The sequence below is a fragment of the Moschus berezovskii genome, chromosome 22 (assembly GCF_049115385.1).
Source record: "Moschus berezovskii isolate FMDL1 chromosome 22, NW_MosBer_1.0, whole genome shotgun sequence".
In the NCBI taxonomy this organism is placed as follows: Eukaryota; Metazoa; Chordata; class Mammalia; order Artiodactyla; family Moschidae; genus Moschus; species Moschus berezovskii.
Window position 1 is genome coordinate 6,835,942 of NC_142481.1, and position 14,009 is coordinate 6,849,950.

The 14,009-nt window shown below is 49.9% G+C and overlaps 1 protein-coding gene across 1 annotated transcript; it reads left to right on the forward strand.

Annotated features, from left to right (window-relative positions):
* The first annotated feature begins 3,228 nt into the window (after nt 1-3,228).
* Nucleotides 3,229-13,766, forward strand: KLK13 (kallikrein related peptidase 13). The gene is made up of 6 exons (XM_055411484.2): nt 3,229-3,359; nt 3,911-3,997; nt 7,486-7,675; nt 7,966-8,234; nt 9,702-9,838; nt 11,352-13,766. Exons 2-6 carry the CDS (start codon nt 3,946-3,948, stop codon nt 11,538-11,540), a joined length of 837 nt encoding a protein of 278 aa, XP_055267459.2. The 5' UTR covers nt 3,229-3,359; nt 3,911-3,945; the 3' UTR covers nt 11,541-13,766.
* The last annotated feature ends 243 nt before the right edge of the window (nt 13,767-14,009 follow it).

The window sequence follows — 14,009 nt, forward strand, 5'->3', positions numbered from 1 at the left end:
CTCTGCCTGCCCTCTCCCATCCACCTTGATTTTCTGTCTCTGTGTGTTCTGCGTGTCCTTCTTGGTCTCCCCTTCCCTTAGCGTTTGCACCGGGGCCTCTGCTCTAGGCCTGGGTGTGGGGCCAACTTTCTCACCCCAGCCAGCACTTCCAACCAGAACTTCCAGTTCCTGCTTGACAAAGAATCCCATTTTGAAGCCAAGCTAGGGTGGGGCACCCCCCCACCCCGGGAACCTTGGGTTGCCTTCATCACCAGGTTTACTTATATAACAAGTCACGTCTGTGGCCTTTGGTTCATATCAAACTCTGGCCTAAGCATCTATTCAAACATTAACTCATTTACTCCTTCTCTATGAGGCAGATGCTACTGAGAGCACCATTTTACAAATGGGACCCTGAGTCACAGGGCAGCCGAGTCACCTGAACTCAGCTCTGCATCACTAGGAACACGGTCTCTTTTTCTAGTCCTGTCCCTTTCTTTCTCTGATCCATGAGACCCCCCGGATTTGGTCTAACTGGTACGTGCCTGTCAGCAGCTCACTGCCCTCCGCGGGCTCCAGTTCATCCAGCGAGGGGGTGGAATACTCCTAGTTCTTAGTGGGGTCCAGGACCTCACTTCAGCAAGAGTCAGCCAATCATAAGCCCTAATGTCAGTGTTGACCTGGTACTCACCCCTCAGCAAATACCAAAACCAGCCACCCCCACTCCAAGTCCCAGCCCTTCCCAAGTGAGAGAGGCTTTTTCTGGAAATGTGAACCCAGGCCACCAGAGGGCACAGGTACCCCAACTTCCCACACAAGCCTGTCACCTCACTTCACCCCACACCGTCCCTCGTGGCACTCACCCTGACCCCAAACTGATTGGAAAAGAGTGAACTTGGGGACTTCCCTGGTGGTCCAGTGGTTACGACTCTGTGCTTCCAATGCAGGGGACACAGGTGTGATTCCTGGTCAGGGAACTTAAGATCCCAGGGCAACAACAACAGCAAAAAAGGTCGGGGGTGGGGAGCTGAACTCAGTCTCTACTCTGGGCCCAGGCCTGGGAGCTGGGCTAATTCCAAGGTGGGGAAGGACAGTGATCTCTCTGTCACCTTGAGAGGCATTCACAGCTATGACCCAGCCTGCTCCCACCAAAAGCTGACCCAGCACAGACATGCCTAGTGCTCACTATCGTGTCAATGCCCAGCACCAGCTCACCCGTGTTCCAGCACCTCCACATCCAAACACTCGGCCTTGGCCTCATCTCCAGCCCCAGCCCAACTGAACTCCATCAACAATATTATTCCCAGACCCCTTCCATCTACAACTCAATCCTATCCCCCCCAACCAACTCCAACCCCAGCCTCACCCCAGGTCCATTCTCTCCCCCAAACTTGCCTGCTAGCATCAGATCCCCCCCCACCCCCAACAACGCCCCCTACCATCCTAAACCTGACCACAAAACTTTTCTTCCTAGTGTAGGGGAAAGTTGTGAAATGCTTTAAGATGGACCCGATGATACCATCAGTGGAACACTAGACGAGTTATGACTGGATGGGGTCTCAACTTCTTTTACTGTCTGAGCTACTTTACCACCCTGCAAATGATAAACAGTTGATAGCAGTGCAAATAATTCTCATCCATAACCGAGTGAATGACTTTTGTCAGGTGGAAGTACAATTCCCTCCCCTCCATACAGAATAGGGCTTCCCAGGTGGTTCAGTGGTAAAGAATCCGCCTGCCAATTCAGGAGACGTGGGTTCCGTCCCTGAGCCAGGAAGATCCCCTGGAGAAGGGAATGGCAACCCACTCCAGTATTCTTGCCTGGGAAAGTGGACAGAGGAACATGGTGGGTTACGGTCCATAGGGTGGCAGAAAGTTGGACACGACTTAGCAACTAGACAACATAGAATAAGCCAGTTTTGCATCTATTTGTTTGTTCATTTCAGCACTTCTTATTGCCCAGATGTGTGTGGTTCTTTTTAACACCTTGCTAGCTCCATCACTTATTAATGAATCCAAATAACGTCTTGGACATATGTTCATTTTATAGATGCAGGAGTGTCATGATTAGATCCTCTCTTTTTTTAAAAAAAAAAAATCTTTTAACACTAGATTTGACCCTTATATACAAACCTTTAATCTCTCAATATGGGTCACACCAGTTTTGAGATGAAAGCCTACTCCATCCATCTCAGTTCCTTATCCCCATGACACCACCGCTGTCTCTTTCCAGACTTCATCTGATCCCCATCCCTGGCTTTCTTTCAAACTCTGACCCCACCTCGGTCCTCTCTAATCCCTAATCCTGCCTCCTCCACCCCCCAGGATGAGCTCACAGGATCCACCCAGGCCCAGTTCCAGGACACGCGTTCTCATTCCTCAAACACCTGAAACACCATCTCTTCCTCCTTCCTCTTCCCCCTCATCCGGCCCCCGGATGCCCCAAAGCTCTCCGATTCCTGCTTCTCCCTCCCCACCTACGCCCCTGTGGACTGCCTCATCCCTGCTTTATCCAAAGGCCACGTTTTTCCAAAATGTTGCTTTCCCAGATCCAACCCCTGCCCACATCCAATCTATGTTGACTTTCTATCCACCCATCTGAAGGTTCCCTTCTTGTGTCTGATTTGGAGAGAGGGGCAGGGTAGGGTAAGTTTCGGCATCCTTGTGTTTTCCAGAAGAAAAAGGGCTGGAGATGAGGCTGAGAACTGGAACTTAGACGTGTTGACTTTGACGTGGAGAATTAAACTTGAGAATGGCTGTGGACAGGGATGGGTCTGAGGGATGGGCTGATGCTAAGTGTGGACCATGGTTAAAATTAGGTAGGGAGGTGGAAAGAGGATGGAAAATGGCCGGGAACTGATGTATATTAAGAATATGGGTAGGGTTGGGTGGGACAGACTTCCCTGGTGGTCCAGTGGCACAGAGGAACCTGGCAGGTTACAGTCCATGGGGTCACAAAGAGTCGGACACGACTGAGCGGCTGAACAAGGTTGGAGGGGAGATAAGAAAGTGGGATGGAAAAATGGGTTGATGTTAGAGAGGACCCCCGGGGGATTTAAGGTGCACCTGGGGAAGGAACTGGGCTCTTCCCTTCCCTCCCAGATGGGTCTTGCTTCCTGAAAGTTCACAGTGGGTTCAACTTAGGCGGAACCAGATCTGGATCCTAGCTTGTCTTGGGAGCTCCGCCCCGCTGAGAAGGGCCAAGCCCAGGCTGGGGGTGCCTGGCGACAGCCTGCTGAGACACTGGGGGTGGAGAAGGGAAGGCCAGCAACAGGGAAACGCTGAAGGCGCTGGGGGAGGGAGTTCAGGGGTTAAAAGCCATGGGTTGAGGCTGAAGTTGGAGGCAGCTGCAGCAGAAGTCACGCGGGGCCCCGACCCAGGTAGGGGCTGCCTAAGGCAGGGGCAGGAACACTGGGAGGGGGAAGGGTCGGAGAGGAGGGAGGCAGCTGAGTCAGGGAGACGGAGGCAGGGCCAGAGGCAGGGTTCCAGGCAGAAATCTGCAGAGGTTTGAGAGCTGAAGCAGCGGGAAGATAAGATGCTGTTTCAGACCAGGTGTCCGAGAGGGGAGAAGGCGCCTGCAGGGGGCAGAGAGGGGCACGAGAGTGCACCAAGGATCCAGACAGCTGGAGGGCTGGGGTGGGGGGACTGGCCACCCAGGGTGAAGGGCGGGGAGACAGCTGCAGCCCCAGGGAGGGATGTGCTAGCTGCCCCTCCCATCGCGTTACCGGGACCCCCACCCCCGCCACACACACACACCAAGAATGGAACTGGGAGATGGGGGTCGGTGCAGAGTCCAGGGTCAAGGTTTTCAGAGTAAAGGAGAGGCCACTCAAGACACCCGTAGAGCAGAGCGGGCAGGGAGAATCCAGCGGGTAGGGAGCATCCAGAGACGGGGGTTCTGGCCCGCTCTTACTCCCTTTCAACTTCTCAGGCTCCGCCCGCCCTGCCCCCCACCACAAAGTCACCATGTGGCCCCTGGCCGCCGCGATCTCTTTCCTGACGGTGGCCTGGTCAGGAGGTAAGAATGCAACGCGCGGGGGCGGAGGCGGGGTGGCCACTGCAAACAATGGTGGGAGGCGGGAGGGGCAGGGAGCCGCAAGCTCCGCCCCCAGCCCACCGGTGTTGGGGGCGGGTCCCGGGGCGCGGGCGGGCTCCCTGCGTGTCCCTGCGTGACCTGGTGACCCAGCTGGGGTCAGCGCGTGCTCCCCACCCGCCGGGGACCTCTCCCCGGGGTGCCCCGCCGTGTCGTTAAGCCCTCGAGGCCTTGCACACCAGCCTTCTCACTTGACTGTCCTGCTCTGCACCGGAAAGTCCGCCCCCAAGACCCTCCCAAGCTCGAGAGTTAGAAGAGATAGGCAGGGGTTCAAATCCCGACGCTGCCACACTGAGCAAGTAACTTAGCTTCTTTCTTTCATCTGTAACGTGGAAGCATTACCACAAAGGCTGGTTATGAATATTGAAAGACAGAAGGGACTGGGAAGATAGTCGTTATTACTGCTTTGTTGGCTTCCCGGTCGCCCAGCCTAGGGGTTAAGAATTCATTCACCTGCCAATGCAGAAGACACAAGGGTTCCATCCCTGCGTGGGGAAGATCCCCTGGAGAAGGGCATGGCTACCCTCTCCAGTATTCTTGCCTGGAGAATCCCCATGGACGGAGCAGCCTGGCGGGCTACAGTCCGTGGGATCGCAGTGGGACGCCAGGGTGAGCATGTGTGTGAGTGCACACGCTGCTTTATTGGTAGTATTCTGTCTCTATTCTCAGGCCCCTCCAGAACCTTCTAGATTGTTCTTTAGTCCTAGATAATCATTACAGTGTTAGTTGCTCAGTTGTGTCCGACCCTTTGCAACTCCCTGGACTGTAGTCTGCCAGGCTCCTCTGTCCATGGGATTTCTCCCGGCAAGAATACTGGAGTGAGTTACTGTTCTCTTCTCCAGAGGATCTTCCTGACCCAGGGATCAAACCCACACCTCCCGCATCTTCTAACTGGCAGACAGATTCCTTCCCATCTGAGCTACCAGGGAGGAGACCCCCAAACCTGATTCCACGCAGAGCTGGTCCCCAGAGAGTCCTCTCCTCACACTTGAGTCTCCTTTCCCTGCCTTGGCAGGCAAGGGGGAAACCCTGTTCATTTATTCATTCAACAGACAGCTGAGCAGCAGGCACTGCGCGGGTGCTGCACAAGTAGACACAGTTCCTGTGCTCAGCACCCAGAGCCTAGCAGAGATGGATGCCGACATCATTCAGACAATTCCCCTAATAGTTGGTTAGAACTGTGATGCGAGGTGATGGCTTCAAGGAGCCAACCTGGAAGCCCAGAGATGTAATGGCGGTTCCTGGCCCAGAACCGGGGCCCCCAAAGGACTTGACACCTGAACTGGGACCCGAAGGAGGGGGGTCCTCAGGCACCCATCACCACTCTTGGGCTGAAAGCAGGGTAACTTCTGTCTTGTGGTGACACTCCTAGGACTCCCGTATCCCCTCCTGTGTGCCACGCCCCGGAGCTAGGAGCTCCACATGCAGGTCTTATGGAGCCCTTAACAGCCTGGTGAGGTAGGTGCTCGGCAATTACTCCAGTTTCATAGCTGAAAACTCAAGACTCTCAGACAGCAGGGTCCTGCCCCAAAGTCACCAGCAGTGCCTGAGTCAGGACCTTAATCCATTGCCCGCCCTGTCCTCCACACCCTGGACTTTATGCTCTGGCAAACCATCTCTGGAGTAGAGAATGGCAACCCCTGCCAGGATTCTTGCCTAGAGAATCCCATGGACAGAGGAGCCTGTCAAGCTACAGTCCACGGGGTTGCAAGAGTTGGACATGACTGAAGGGACTTTGCACAAACCATCTTTATTATTTTTAACCTAATGGTCTTCATAGAGGCAACTTTTTTTTTCTTTACTTAGAGCATATTTGAAGTTAATATCACTATTCTAAATGGAAAACAGCATCTTTTGCTATAAATAAAGGAAAAGGGCGACAGAAGATGAGATGGTTGGATGGCATCGCCGACTCAGTGAACACGAATCTGAGCAAACTCTGGGAGATAGTGAAAGACAGCAAAGCTTGGCATGCTGCAGCCCATGGGGTCGCAAAGAGTCAGACAGGACCTAGCAACTGAAGGACAATGGAAAAAGAATCAGTTCCGCACAATGAACAGAAACAGTATTTATTGAATGGGACCAATATTGTTTTCAATCATAATATTTACTGAATTGCCTGTTGATGATAGGCAATTTCCCTTTCTGGCCTCCCTCAATAATAGGCAGCTTCCCTTTTTGACGTGCCCCAAAATAGGAAAGGCAGCTGGTTCTACTTAATTTTGGGGGTTGCCAGCTGACGGCAACCTTCTGCTTCCTCCTGGTTTGAAAAGGTGAGCTCAGCAAGACAAGAGAGATGTTAAAAGGATATGAGCACCATCATGAAAACTTTCTCCTGGCAAGATCAGGTTTGAAAGAGAAGTGATGATGACTCAGTTTCTGAGGGTGCAATTAATAGCACTCCCTGCTTCCTGAGTGCTTGCTCCACACCAGGTCCTATGTGTGTCTTGAATGTAGGATCTTATGGAACCTACAGCTGTCTGATGAGAGACGAGCTATAACTTTCCCTCTTTTACAGCAGAGAAAACTGAGACTTGTACCCAGCCAGGAAGTGGCACATTCAGGATTAGACGTCTTTTTTTTTTTTTCAATTTCTTTGCTTATTTTATTTGTCTTGACTGTGCTGGGTCTTGGTTGGTGCACTGGGCAGTTGTGGCGAGCAGTGCTCAGCTTTCTCAATGCGGTGGCATCTCGTTGCAGGGACTCTAGAACATGCGGGCCTCAGTGGTTGCAATGCACGGGCTTAGTTACCCCTCAGCATGTGGGATCTTCCGGGACCAGTGATCGAACCTGTCTCCCCTACGTTGACAGGTGGATTCTTAACCACTGGACCACCACGGAAGCCCCAGGATTAGACCTTCTTTGTCTCTGTGTGGACTGCTGTGCCTCCAACCTGGGTCTCCTGCATTGCAGGCAGATTCTTTACCATCTGAGCCACCAGGAAATTTCCCTTCACAAAGGTTATAAACGGTATTTAAGGTCACGAAGGCACTCAAGAAGTGTTTGTTGAAAGGATGGAGGAATGGATGGATGGATACTGCCTAGCTAGATAGGTAGGTTAGGCTCACTTCTACTCCTGGAAATCAATCCCTATGGTGGACCAAGAGAGAAAATTCAGGTGGGAAGAAGTCAGGCTTCTGCTTACGTATCAGAAGCTTCCTCATTCCCCAAACCCTTCTTTTAACCTCCAGAGGAGGGTTTGGCGCTTCTAGAACAAAGGGACATCAACCTCTTCACCCTGGCTCATCTCCACTACGTAGAAAATGGCAACCCCCAGAGACCGACAAGTGAATCATCAGCTCCTGGCCACCCAGAGCAAAACTTCGACTCACTCCCCGAGCCCAAGAACCTTAACGCCAGGCCTCCTTTCCCTGTGAACCCCAATTCTCTTAACAAGTTCTCTCCTCCACCAGGCATCTCTCGGGAGTACCCCAAGATTCTCAACGGCACCAATGGGACCAGCGGGTTCCTCCCTGGTGGCTACACCTGTGCGCCCCACTCTCAGCCCTGGCAGGCAGCCTTACAGGTGCACGGGCGGCTGCTCTGCGGGGGAGTCCTGGTGCACCCCAGATGGGTCCTTACCGCAGCGCACTGTCTAAAGGAGTATGTGGGGCCCCGGGGGCAAGGGCTGGGGATGAGACTGTGGGTGGAATTTGAGGATGAGGTTGGAGTTGGGTTGTGATGGGCATGGGGTGAGCATGAGGTCTGGTGGACACGTGGGGGTGTGGGTATGGAAAGGGAGTCCGAGCAGAGGGTTTGGAGGGAACTGGAGTCGAGGATGTGGAAGCAGACACCTTTGGGGATAAGGAAGCGGGGTGGGGAAGGGTGAGACTGGGGATGGGAAAGGAGACGAGGTCCGGGACCGCTCTGACCACCCGCTTCTTGCACCGCAGAGGGTACAGAGTGTACCTGGGCAAGCATGTCCTGGCGCGTGCAGAGGCTGGGGAGCAGGTGCGGGAGGTGGCTCGAGCTATCCCCCACCCTCGGTACCAGAGCAGCCCCACCCACCTGAACCATGACCACGACATCATGCTTCTGGAACTGAAGTCCTCCGTGCAGCTCAGCAGGCACATCCAGACCCTGCCCCTCTCCCACCGCCGCTGCCTGCCCCCCGGCACCTGCTGCCTGGTGTCCGGCTGGGGGACCACCACCAGCCCCCAGGGTACGCACGTGTGGTGGCCGGCGGCTGCGCAGAGCGGCCGGGGAGACGGGCAGAGACGGGAGGGCAGGTCGCAGCAGGAGTCTTTACAGATAAAAATAGATTCATTAGATACGGGATAAGTCATGTATCACATATGTGATATATAAAGGTATATATATCCTTCCAGTAAATATATAAGTGTAAATACGTAAAAATACAAATATACATAAACATAAATGTATATTTATAAATATGCAAATGTGTAAGTATGTATAAAGTTATATTTATAGTCTATATTTATAAAGAATATATAAATATAATTGTATATATAAGGTTATATTTATATTCTCTATAAAGAATACTTAAATATATGTAAAGTTTTATTTATAAAGAATGTATAAATATAAATGTATAAGTATATATAGTTATATTTATAGTCCATATTTATAAAGAATACGTAAATCTAAATGTATAAATATATATAGCTATATATAATATATCATATCATGTAAATGATTATATTTCCTTTATATAAATATGCATAAATTTATGAATACAGAGCTATAATTACATGTTATATACCATATACAAAATTATGTTTCCTTTATATAAATATATATAAACTTATAAGTATGTAAAAATATATAATATATAGTATATGTGCATATTATATTTATATGGATTTACGTAGTAAAACATCTGTATATAAATATGTAAATTATAGAAATTAGATTTATTTCCTAAGCTATAAATGATATATTTAAATACATTGTATACAAATAACATATACATAAATATGTATTTAAATATATATGTGTCATTTATAATTTAGAGACTAAATTTAATATATTGGTTATTAAGTATAATAAAATATGAACAAACACATCTTTTGGATGTAAATATACGAATATGACTATACGCTGAGCTCTATAGCAGCAAAGGCCTTTTGCATCTGCTTGGCTGTCCCAGGCTCTCCGCTCGTCTCGTTTCCCCATCCTTCTCCCAGCACGCCTTCCTGCTCTCCCACATCTCTTTCCGTCTCTCCTCCTCGCGTTTCCCGTCTCCGCTTCTCCCCTCACCGCGCCGCCGTCCTGTCCCTTCCCGCACCGTCTCTCGCGTTCCCCGTCTCCGCTTCCCCCCTCACCGCGCCGTCCTGTCCCTTCCCGCACCGTCTCTCCATCTTTCTGCGGCACTTGCTCCACCTCTGTCCTCATCTGCCTCCCCACTGAGTCTCTTACTGAGATGTGTTTACTTGCCCCTGTACCATTCCTCTCCATCTGCCTCTACTTCCCATCCTTTCTTCCAGCTCTCCCCCACCTTCTCTCCGCATTTCTGTCTTCCATCACTTTACCCAAATACATATGCCATCTCTTCTCCCATTTTTGTCTTCCCGTCATTACTTTCTACAGACGTGCTGCCCATCCAACATCCATGCCGTTAATCTGTCCAGAACAGACACCCTTAGACCTTCCTCTCTCTCCTCCTCAGTGACTTACCCCCAAACCCTCCAATGCGCCAACATCGAGCTTCGCTCAGATGAAGAGTGTCATCAAGTCTACCCGGGGAAGATCACACCCAACATGCTCTGTGCCGGCACACAAGAGGGTGGCAAGGACTCCTGTGAGGTGAGGCCAACGGGGTGGTGGGTTGCCACAAGCCAGGAGGTGGGGACCGATGCTTGGGGGGAAGGATTTGCTTCCAGCCTTGGCAAACCAGTCCTTGCAAGGTGAGATGTCTCTTAGCATAGAGGGTCAGGATAAAAAGAGGGTACCCACGGCTGGCAAAGACAATTCATCTCAAGCCTGGGCTTTGGCTAACAGTGGCTACCCAGATCTTTGTGTTGAGATCTATAAATATTGGGACGCCTTTGGTTGTGAGTGACAGAAACCCAACACAAACCAGCTTAAGCAAAACCCTGGCTTTTGTGACTGAAAAGTCCAGGATGTCTTGTTTCAGGCATGGATGGATCCAGGTGCCCACGTGATGTTTAAGAGTCTGCCTCTCTTTAACTCTCAGCTCTTCTGTTTTGGTTTCATTCTCAGTTAAACTTTCCCCATGCCATATAGCATGTTGCACCCAGCAGCTTTGGTCTTAAATCTTACCCTCTAGGGAACCATCTTTGAAAGAGAAAGCATCTCCTTTCCAACTGTGTACATAATCTCTGAGCGTGATTCTCTTACTAGGCTGACTTAGGATATCTGACCCTTGAACAACACGGGTTGGGACTCCATGGGTTCACTTATACATGAAGTTTATTTCAATAGTAAGTGCTACAGTAAATACACGATTCAAAGCTGATTGAATCTGCAGATGCAGAACCTCAGACACTGAAGAACAGCGTATATAGAGGGCTAATTACAAGTTATAGGGGGAGTTTTACTGTGCAGAGTCCGTGCCCTTAACCCTTGTGCGATTCAAGGGTCAGCTGTATCGTGTCCTGAGCCACCACTCTAGCCAGAGCTGTGGGGTTCTCTGATGGACCAAGTCTGAGTCCTGTGACTAGCTGTGGGGGCAGAGGCATGGACAAGTTGTATGGATTGAGAGTGGGCGAGAGGGCATTCTCCAAATGCAAAAATCAGGAGGCTGTCATCAAAATAAGGGGAAATAGGTACTACACAGGCAAAACAAAATAATAATAATAATAATAAAAACCCTATGCCCAAGAGAGGGGGGCTTCTTAAGATTGAGTTTTGGTTTCATGGGAAAGGGTATGATAGTGAAGTAGTAATATGAACCTTATCAATTGGTAATGTCTGCCCTGGGCTCAGAGGGAGAAGTGGCCCTGCAGGTGTATGGCATGCCCTACCAGAAACACGGCTGGATTAACTCAATAGTAAGACGATACCAAGGAGCTGTAAAGTCGAAGCAGGGTTGAGAGGTGGGGAAGGGTAGAAGGTGAGATTTGGGGCCAGAGAACCAAGAACAGGTGTGTGAGGTAAGCCACCGCCGTTTTAATGGAACTGAAGAACAGAAAAACAGGGAGAGACACAGAAATGTCTGTCTGTCTCTCTGTGTCTGTCAGCTTGTCTCTGTTTCTCTCTCTCGCCCTCTCTCCGTATTCCTGTCTCTCTCTCTCTGCCTCCATGTGTGGCTCTGCCTTTGTTTAGGACGCCCCGCCTCTCTCTTTCTCCCACTTAGGGTGACTCCGGGGGTCCCCTGGTCTGTAACGGAACACTTCATGGCATCATCTCCTGGGGAGACTTCCCATGTGGGCAGCCCAACCGGCCTGGTGTCTACACCCGAGTTTCCCAGTATGTTCCATGGATCCAAGAAACAATCCGAAAGCGGAAAACTTGGCAGCGGAAATGGACGAAGGGCCCACAATAAAAGTCGGGTTGGCGTTCCTGCCCCCTTACTCAGTTTGCCCAGCCCTTCTCTGTCCCTCCCAAAGCGTTCCACTTGCACTAGCAACCCACGTTCTCCAAACTTCCAATCCCAGCTGACACTGCACGTTTCAAAAGCATTCAGTCATTTTCAGCATCATGCTCTCCCAGACACTGCATCACTGAAACATCCCAGTCCCCTGAACGTCCCAACAAAGACAGCATTCCAGATCTCCCAACCGTTTCAACATAAAACCTAGATCACCATCTGAATGTGCAATCTGTGGAACACTTGAATGCCTCCGTCTGCCCATCTCAACGATATTCTGTGTTCTGTGAATGGAACTTCCTTGACAACATCCTATACCCCTTCAAGTATTTATTCACTGCCAATATTCTAGATCCTTCTATGTTTTGTACTCAAGAGGGTTCTATACTCCCAAGACATTTCTTCCTGAAAATATTCTCTTGTCTGCAGCATCTTCTGCCCTGACATTATGTGTCCCTCTGATTCATCACAGCTAACGTTGGAGCCGCATGATGGTTCGTTCATTCAGATGAAACTGGGGAAATTCCTGGAGGCATTTCTGGGTCTCCCCAGTTGTCCCATTCCTGCCTTCATTCCATGTTGTGCCAATATTCCCCGTCTCTGAACCCCCATGCCCACTCAATCCCAACCGCGCTCTAAACTCTAGGGTGCTGGGGTTGACTGTTCCAAGAGACCTCCGTGCCCATTTGCTGTTGCTGTTCTTCAATTGCTAACTCATGCCCGACTCTTTGTGACCCCATGGACCGCAGCTCACTAGACTTCTCTGTCCTTCACTACCTCCCGGAATTTGCTCAGATTCATGTCCGTTGAGTCAGTCATGATGCCATCAACCATCTCATCCTCTGCCTGCCCCCTTCTCCTCTTGCCTTCACTCTTTCCCAACATCAGGGTCTTTTCCAATCAGTCGGGCTCTTCGCATCAGGTGGCCAGAGTACTGGAGCTTCAGCTTCAGCATCAGTCCTTCCAATGAATGTTCAGGGTTGATTTCCTTGAGGATCGACTGGTTTGGTCTGCTGGCAACTGTTGTCCACCAAACCTTCTGTTCTTTTACCCGCAATGCTTGTTCAGTACCCCGTGCTGTTACGCCTTTGTCTATGACCCTCAAGGGCAGTGGTTAAATGCCTAAGTGGAAAGTATAGCAAAGGCAAAGACCGTGAGGCAGGAGCCTGCCTGATGTATTCGGTTAGAGAAGAAGGTGCAGAGGTTGGTGTGGAATGACTGCAGTGGCCCGGGTGAGAGGCGATGGTGCTCGGACCAGGATGACATCCTCATAGGAGGTCAGAGGTCAGATTTTAGATCTATTTGAAGGGATTGTTACACAGTGTCTGTTGATATCAGCCGGAGAATGTCACAAAAAGAGGAGGACCGAGGGGGCAGGAGGGATAAATTAGGAGCTTGGGATTGACATATACACACTACTATATATAAAGTAGACAACCAACAAGGATCTACTGTATAGCACAGGGAAGTCTACTCAGCACTCTGTAATAACCTATATGGGAAAAGAATCTGAAAAAGAATGGATATATGTATATGTGTAACTGATTCACTTTGCTGTACACCAGACACTATCTCAACATTGTAAATCAACTATACTCCAGTATAAAATAAAATAAAACATTTTTAATGTTCAACATTAAAAAAAAAGAAGAGGAGGGTCAAGGATGCCTCCAAGACTCTGGCCTGAGCAACCAGAAGGATGGAGCTGCCATTTTCTAAAATGGGAGGAAGCGGAAGGAACAGTTGTGCAGGGAAAGGCCAGGAGTTTTGGTTTCAAACTGTGTATCAGATAACCGAGCAGCCATAAAAACTCTGCCCTCAGCGGTTTCACAGGAAATAAACAACACAAGCTAAATAACTGCAAATCGTGATTGTTGTTCAGTTGCTCAGTCGTGTCCGACTCTTTCAACCCCATGGACTGTAGCCAGAGGCTCCTCTGTCCCTGGAATTTCCCAGGCAAGAAATACTGGAGTGGGTTGCCATTTCCTTTTCCAGGAGATCTTCCTTACCCAGAGATCAAACCCATGTCTCCTGGATCTTTGCACTGGCAGGCAGGTTCTTTACCGCTGAGCCATGGGGGTGCGGGGGGAAGCCTGCACTAGCAAAGGATATACAATAATAAAAAGCGATCACAAAGGATACGGAGTGACAGAAATACTAGCAAAGATATACAATAATAAAGGTAACAGCAGAAGGAAATGAGGGCAAAAGGAAATAAAGAAGGAAAACAGAAGTAGACTTGTACAGATCATTAATAATAATGTGCCACCAACGAATTCGCTTCTCCCCATCTGAGGATGAAGAACCATCTCAGTGTATTAATAAAGTTAAAGAGAACATCACCTACTTCAGAGGACTCTTGAGAGGATTGATTTCATACGTGAAAGCACTCGGAAGAACACCCGGTACTGAGTGGATGCTCCC